The following is an 8,401-nucleotide window of genomic DNA, read 5'->3' as shown; positions in this document are numbered from 1 at the left end:
TCATACTTGCAGTTTCCAGCAAGCAAAAATCACTAAAGACTGTTTTTTTATGAGGGGTAATGATTAAAATTATTACTCAAATTATTTTCATAGTCTTTCAAGTCTTTTTTACGTACTAACCATGAATTCCATTTGGACCAATCCAATAAACAACCAAAACAAAATTTTGGGATCATGCCTACCGTTTTCATTATTTACAAGGCTGTACCTGAAAATTATGAAATCCTAAACAATTTTTTTTAAAAGCCTACCGTACCTGAAAATTATGAAGTCCTAAACGATTTTTTTTTTAAATCCTATCAATAATATCAATCAAATATACTTGACACTATACAAGACTTAATCAACTAACCTCAAAAAAAATATTTGTGTTGAGGCCACTATAAACTTGTATAATTAATAGAATTATACAACGATTGTAGCATTCGAATATTATTCTTCCATAACTTTCAACTATTTTGATGTTTCAATATTTTTTCTAACTTCAGTGGGTAACAATACATTCGAATATTATTCTTCCATAACTTTCAACTATTTTGATGTTTCAATATTTTTTCTAACTTCAGTGGGTAACAATAGGGCTGTTCACGAACCGAGCCGAGCCGAGTTTTGATCGAACCGAGCTGAGTTTTAATTTTTTTTCTGACGAGTCGAGCCGAGCCGAGCCGAACTTTCTTAACGAACAAAAACTTGTGTTCGAGCTCGAGCTCGTTAACAAACGAGCCGAACACGAGCTTTTATCGAACAAAATCGAGTCGAGTCGAACCGAGCCGAACACGAGCCGAACACGAGCTTTCTCCATCAAAACGAGCCGAGCCGAGCCGAGCCGAATTAAAAAATTCAGGTCAAAACACCGGTTAACTGTTAAAATAACAAACCAAATATTTTTATTTTTTTCTAAAAATTTTGTCATATCACTAAAATATATTGATCTTAACATCCGTACGGTTGGATCATTCATAAATATTTTTAAAAAAATTGAAACATTAATACGATACTAAACACTAATTACAAGTACAAGTCAAAACACCGGTTGACTGTTAAAATAACAAATCAAATACATTTATTTTTTTTCTAATTTTTTTGTCATATCACTAAAATATATAGATCTTAACATCCGTACGGTTGGATCATCTATAAATATTTTTAAAAAAATCAAAACATGAATACGAGACTAAACACTAGTTACAAGTATTGTTCAAACAAATGGTTGATTGTCAAAATAACAAACAAAATAAATTTATTTTTTTCTAAAATTTTTATCATGTCACTAAAATATATAGATATTAACATCCGTACGGTTGGATCATTCATAAATATTTTTAAAAAAATTGAAACATTAATATGAGACTAAACACTAGTTCTAAGTACTGTTCAAACAATCTGTTGATTGTCAAAATAACAAATGAAATAAATTTATTTTTTTCTAAATTTTTTATCATGTCACTAAAATATATAGATATTAACATCCATACGGTTGGATCATTCATAAATATTTTTTAAAAATTGAAACATTAATATGAGACTAAACACTAGTTTTAAGTACTGTTCAAACAATTGGTTGATTGTCAAAATAACAAATAAAATAAATTTATTTCTTTCTAAAAATTTGGTCATGTCACTAAAATATATAGATCTTAACATCCGTACGGTTGGATCATTCATAAATATTTTTTAAAAAATTGAAACATTAATATGAGACTAAACATTAGTTACAAGTACTGTTCAAACAATTGGTTGATTGTCACAATAACAAACAAAATAAATTTATTTTTTTCTAAAACTTTTATCATATCACTAAAATATATAGATATTAACATCCGTACGGTTGGATCATTCATAAATATTTTTAAAAAATCGAAACATCAATACGGGACTAAATAGAAATACTGGTCAAACTACTAGTTAAATTAAAATAACAAACCAAATATATTTATTTTTTCTAAATTTTTTATTATATCACTTAAATATATAGATCTTGACATCCATACGGTTGGATTATTTATAAATAATTTCAAAAAATTGAAACACCAATCAGGAAATAAATACTAGTTAGAAGTAGTAGTCAAATCACTTGTTAATTATTAAAATATCAAATTAAAAAATTTATTTTAATATCTGATTTTTTTCAAATTACTAAAATATATAATTTGACATTCGTATAATTCAATAATTTAAAAATATTTATAAAAAATCTATATAAAATTCATAATAATTAAATATATAAAAAATTAAAAAAAAATAATTTTTTTTCGAGCCGAGCCGAGCTCGAGCCGAACCGAGTCGAGCCGAGCTCGAGCCGAACATGCCAAAAGCTCGGCTCGAGCTCGTTTTCTTAACGAACAAATTTTTGTGTTCGAGCTCGAGCCTTAACGAACCGAGCCGAACCGAGCCCTTAACGAGCCGAACTCGAGTTTGTTCGCGAACAGCTCGGTTCGCGAACAGCTCTAGGTAAGAATCTCACAAAATTTTCTGACTTAAAAAACAAAATTTCTGTCAATACGAGATACTTCTATGTTTCAAAAATATTTCGAGCCTCAGGAACAAAAATTTGTACTTACTTGACCTTTGCGTTTGTACATACTAGCCGAAACATAAAACAAAGATCCTTCATACTATTGATGTCGAGTTATTTGTAAAATGCATCCCTCTAATTTGGCCAAAATGTGTTTTTTACCTATATTTTATATAACTGCACTTTACATCCCCTAACTATTTTTGGCGCGACAAATTGCACTCTTTTCGTTAAATTTGTTAAAATTCTGGGTATTTTAGGAAATTAAAATATTTAGTTATAATTATATTATTATTTAAGTTTTTTGACCCTCAAAATGATACTTTTCAAAAAAATTTAAAGAACGGAAGTTGTAAAGAACGAAAAAATCTTTTCAAAATAATAACATTAAAAAATTATCAAAAATTTTACGAAACCAAAATTAAATTAAATCTATACTTAATGAATTTATTAAAAAAAATTATAAAAAAAGAATATTCCAGTTTTGAACCTTTTTATTTCAGGAAGATCTTTTTATTCCCTACAACTTTCATTCTTTAATTTTTTTCAGAATGTATCGTTTAGAGGGTTAAAAACCTTAATTAAAGATTTAAAAATAATTAAATATTTTAATTTCCTAAAATACCCCTGAGAATTTTAACAAAATTAACGAAAAGGGTGCAATTTGTCGCGTCAAAAATAGTTAGGGGATGCAAAGTACAGTTATATAAAGTATAGATAAAAAACGCATTTGGTCAAAACCAGGGATGCATTTTTCAAATAACTCTACTATTTATATCAGAACTTATTAGCAAGGTTTCAGTACACTAGCTTACTCAAATGGCAATGGACACCCAAGTCACTGTGGTTATGGTGCCATTTGTTGCACAAGGCCACTTGGGCCAACTCCTCCATCTCTCCCGTCTCGTCTCGTCGTATAACATCCCGGTCCACTACGTTAGCACCACCACTCACATCCGCCAAGCCAGCACCCGTCACCAGGGCTGGGATCTCCTTGCCCACCACAATATTCACGTTCATGAATTCCCAATCCCTGCTTTTCAGTGTCCAGCTCCCGACCCCAATGCTAAGACTAAATATCCTGCTCAACTTGTACCTTCATTCGAAGCCTCTATTCACCTCCGCGAGCCTGTCTTCAAACTTCTTACTTCTCTTTCAGCCTCTCGAAGAATAGTCGTCATTTACGACTATCCAATGGCCTCGGTGGTTCAAGATTTTGTTTCCTTGCCTAACGCCGAGTCGTATATTTTTCAGAGTACTTCTGCTTTCTTTCATTTTTCCTACTACTGGGATTTAGCGGGCAGGCCTAGTCCCGCGGGTGAGGAAATGCTTCAACAGCTACCTTCTACGGAAGATTGTTTCAGTCCAGGAGCATTGGCGTTTTGGAACAAACAACAAGTTCACGCCAAAAACAGCTCTGGCGAACTTTACAATACTTCTAGAGCAATTGAAGGTCATTACTTTGATTTACTCCATCAATTGCAGGTTGACAAGAAACGGTGGGGCATTGGACCATTCAACCCTGTAGATATCATCGAGAAACCAGACCAGGAACGACACAAATGCTTAAAATGGCTAGATAATCAAGCTCCGAATTCAGTAATATATGTATCCTTCGGAACAACAACTTGTTTAACTGATGAACAAATCTACAACATTGCAGTTGGCCTTGAAAACAGTGGCAACAAATTCATTTGGGTATTGAGAGACGCGGATAAGGGAGATATATTCACAGGAGATGTCAGAAGACCTGAATTGCCAATGGGGTATGAAGACCGAATAAAAGAAGCCGGACAGGGGATGATTGTGAGAGGTTGGGCGCCACAGTTGGAAATTTTGGCGCACGCCTGCACAGGGGGGTTCATGAGTCACTGTGGATGGAATTCATGCTTGGAAAGCATGTCAATGGGAGTGCCTATAGCTGCCTGGCCAATGCATTCTGATCAGCCTAGAAATGCTATGCTAATAACCAAGGTACTCAGCCTTGGAATAGTTGTCAAGAACCTGACTCCAGCGAATGACTTGGTGGAAGCTTTGCATATTGAAAATGCAGTGAAAAAGTTGATAGCGTCTGAAGAAGGGGACGAAATGAGGAAAAGAGCAGCGGAGTTGAGGAGTAACATCAAGAAATCTATAGCAGAAGGAGGAGTTAGTCGCCTGGAATTAGATTCGTTTATAGATCATATTACAAGATCAAATTAGCAGTCTAAGTTGATGTCTTCTGTAATAAACTGTAATAAGTTATGGTGTAGTATCTTTATTCGTTTACAAATTTCCAATGACATGCATTTCATATGTGGAATAACTAATAGTCTGCAAAATCATTAAGTTGTTACCAACCATATATTCGTCAAATTTCTCTATACAACTGAAATCAAACACTTCCCAGTTTCCAGCGTAGAAAAGAAATCCAAGGCATGGGGGATACTAGGACTAATTTCATCCACAAAATTGTTTGTGGCACTTTTCAATGAAGAAGATAAGCAGTGGGGTTTCAAACTTTTGACGACCTACACTCCAACTCGAGAATATAATTATTGCTTCTGGACTGTAGTAACAAGCGGAACTAATAATCTGTATCTGTATGATTACTGATTATGACTCCGTTGTACATGGACCAATTTGGGTTCAGAATATAACGCATAGGCATGTATTTGTTAGCTAATTAGTAGAGCCCAGGTTTATGAACAATGTTATATCTGGATTTTTATTTTTGATTAAAAATTAGATAGATGTCACAAATTAAGACAAAGAAACCCACTTCAAATCCGATGATAGGCGGCCATTTTACGTTAATAAAATTTGTTGATTGGTGACATAGTCAAACCGAACCACTCAAAGGCGGCCAATGCAGACACTTGAATTATTGTGCTCAATTTACACACTGTTACGTTCGCAGTGACGACAATTTTGTGTAACAGTTAAATGATAGCTGCACAAAGACACTGATTGCATCAATACTATACTTCTGTTTTAGCCAGTCAAAAAATTTAGAAAAAAGAAGGGTGTGCTAGAGAGTAGTAGTGTAGGAGCAGCAGCAGGAGTAAAGGACTGGACTCGAGGGAATGTCATGCTGTAAAAACTTCATTAACATCTAAAGAAGGAGATGAAATGAGGAAGAGAGCGGCAAAGTTGAGAGATGACATAAAGAAATCTGTGGAACAAGGCGGGTTTAGTCCCCTGGAATTAAATTCGTTCATCAAACTAATTACAAGATCAAAAAAGAAGAACCAATGGCTCTGCACAATAAAATTTGTCCTATTAAATCAAAAAAGAATGCAGAAAAGTATTTGAAGATTTTCTAGCTCTCCCAAATTTGACATTTCTTATACGTACAATATATATGAAAAGAACAAAAGATACCGACCTGTATTTAAAAAAAGAATAACGTATACAATATGCATACTCTAGCAGATAAACTACACGTAAAATGTTTAGTTCCTGACAAAATTTGTTATTTTTCATCTCCTTTAGTATGATACGGGTTATAAAATTTATAAATTTTTTATTTTTAATATCTTCAAGTTTGATGAGGAACGGTGTTTTAACGTTATCTTTCTTGGCCGATCAAACTTCTGCAACGTTTGCAATGACGACAGCTTATTTAAGCAAAAAATACAGAAAGTAACAGTAAAATGATTGAGCAAAGATACAAAGAGAATATGCCTATAATATCAGAAGATTGCACCAAGAAGATAGTTGTATTCTACTGCTAGTCAAAACAAATGGGCGTTGAGGAAATACAAGCTACTGAAAATAATGTAGTAGTAGTAGTAATGGTTCCTTTCCCTGCACAGGGACATTTAAACCAGCTCCTACACCTCTCTCGCCTCATCTCTTCCTATAATATTCCTGTCCATTACGTCGCCACTACTACTCACACCCGCCAGGCCAAACTTCGAATCCAGGGGTGGGATCCTCTCTCACCTGATTCCCAGCTCATTCATTTCCATGAATTTCCAACTCCTGATTTCCAGTCCCCTCCTCCTAACCCCAATGCCTCTACCAAATTCCCTGCACACCTTCAACCTTCTTTCGACGCTGCCTTGCTCCTTCGGGAGCCTGTGGCTGCTGTTATCTCAGAACTCTCACTTTCTGCCAGAAGGCTTGTTGTAGTTTATGACTCTATATTTCCTTCGGTTATTCAAGATATTGCTTCCATACCAAATGGGGAGGCCTATTCTTTTCACTCAGTCTCCACGTTCTGTATCTCCTCTTACTACTGGGATATGGTGGGAAAACCTGTTGGGATGGATGATGATATTGATAAACATATACCTCATGGAGGTATTTTGACCACCATGACCTCGGAAATGAGGGAACTTGTTAATAGCCAGCATGAGTACCGCAAATACAGCTCAGGTGCACTTTTCAATACATGTAGAGCAATTGAAGCTCCATTTCTGGATGTGCTTGCCAAAGTAAATGATAAACAGTGGCCTATTGGACCATTTAATCCAGTTGAGTTATGCAAGAATTCAAAGAAGCAGGGGTACAACCACTTGGACTGGCTAGACAATCAAGCCCCTAATAGTGTAATATATGTTTCTTTCGGAACAACAACTACTTTAACGAATGAGCAAATCCATGCTATTGCGGTTGGCCTAGAAAATAGTGGCCAGAAATTCATTTGGGTATTGCGAGATGCTGACAAAGGAGATATATTTGTGGGAGATACGAGAGTATGTGAATTGCCTGAAGGGTATGAAGAAAGAATAACTTTAAAAGGACAGGGAATTATACTGAGGGGTTGGGCACCTCAGTTGGAGATTCTGGCGCATGTGTCCACAGGAGGATTTATGAGTCATTGTGGATGGAATTCATGCATGGAGAGTATGAGTATGGGAGTGCCTATGGCAACATGGCCTATGCATTCTGACCAGCCCCATAATGCCCTGTTAATTACCAAGGTTCTGAAAGTCGGAGTGGTGGTGAAGGATTGGGCGCATAGGGATGAGTTGGTGGAATCTTTGACAGTTAAGAAAGCTGTTAAAGAGTTGATGGCATCAAAAGAAGGAGAAGGATTAAGGAGGAGGGTGGTGGAGTTGGGAACGGCTATCAGGAGATCGGTGGCGGAAGGAGGTGATACTCACAAAGAATTTGATGGTTTCATTGCTCACATATGTAGGTAGAATTTGATTTGCAAAGGTTCAGGTCTTGTTGTCCTTCTATCAGTAAAACTTTAAGCCCTTATATCACAATTCCAACTAGATGTCAAATGCAACTATGTATTGCTGATTACTTCTTCATGCTTTAAATTTGTGATAGTACCTTCAGTCGAGTAGATTACTATTACCTACATTTTACAAGCACAAATTATTTTCTGGAGTATGCTACTGCCTAAAACTGATCAACCGCCGAATATATTCAGAAAACTATAGTGTTAGGGGAAGAGTGGAAGACTATGCTTGACTATAGTCAAGTGTCAACTTGTTGTACATTAGATTGGTGACCCGAATCCTTATCATCCACGCGATGCAAGAAGCTTGTTCATAGATTCTAACATTCGGACATCTGATTATTTGCATTTGGCAACCAAGTGCTATCAAAAAATTTAGTGAACTAGATCATACTTGGATCAAATATTAACTGAATTACATAAGAACAGGTTCTACATGATTATGTCAATATTTGAATTCTGCAAAATTATAGATTAAAAACAAGTATTTAAGTACTTTCTGTAATCAAGGCAACTCGTCCTTCTTTAACTATCCACACTGCCACTGCCGGACTACTTACCCAAGACCTCTCTGTCAATCTCAGATTGGTTTAATCTCTGAATTCCACCTCAATATATCTAAGTAATTATATGTTAGTTTTGAGTTTGTCTCGGAGAATATCTTTGATATGCTCCTGAATGTTTTTAATAGGATGGAAGCATCATAA

The 8,401-nt window shown here is 35.2% G+C and overlaps 2 protein-coding genes across 2 annotated transcripts; both read left to right on the top strand.

Moving 5' to 3' along the window:
• Positions 1-3,305: 3,305 nt before the first annotated feature.
• Positions 3,306-4,820, top strand: LOC141707805 (zeatin O-glucosyltransferase-like). Its single transcript, XM_074511175.1, has one exon. It carries the CDS (start codon positions 3,335-3,337, stop codon positions 4,715-4,717), a length of 1,383 nt encoding a protein of 460 aa, XP_074367276.1. The 5' UTR covers positions 3,306-3,334; the 3' UTR covers positions 4,718-4,820.
• Positions 4,821-6,131: 1,311 nt separating this feature from the next.
• On the top strand, positions 6,132-8,085 carry LOC141707804 (zeatin O-glucosyltransferase-like). The gene has a single exon (XM_074511174.1). The coding sequence runs from the start codon at positions 6,241-6,243 to the stop codon at positions 7,645-7,647; it is 1,407 nt and encodes a 468-aa protein (XP_074367275.1). The 5' UTR covers positions 6,132-6,240; the 3' UTR covers positions 7,648-8,085.
• The last annotated feature ends 316 nt before the right edge of the window (positions 8,086-8,401 follow it).

The sequence above is a fragment of the Apium graveolens genome, chromosome 2, assembly GCF_009905375.1.
Source record: "Apium graveolens cultivar Ventura chromosome 2, ASM990537v1, whole genome shotgun sequence".
Lineage (NCBI taxonomy): Eukaryota > Viridiplantae > Streptophyta > Magnoliopsida > Apiales > Apiaceae > Apium > Apium graveolens.
This window is presented reverse-complemented; position numbering and strand designations above follow the sequence as displayed.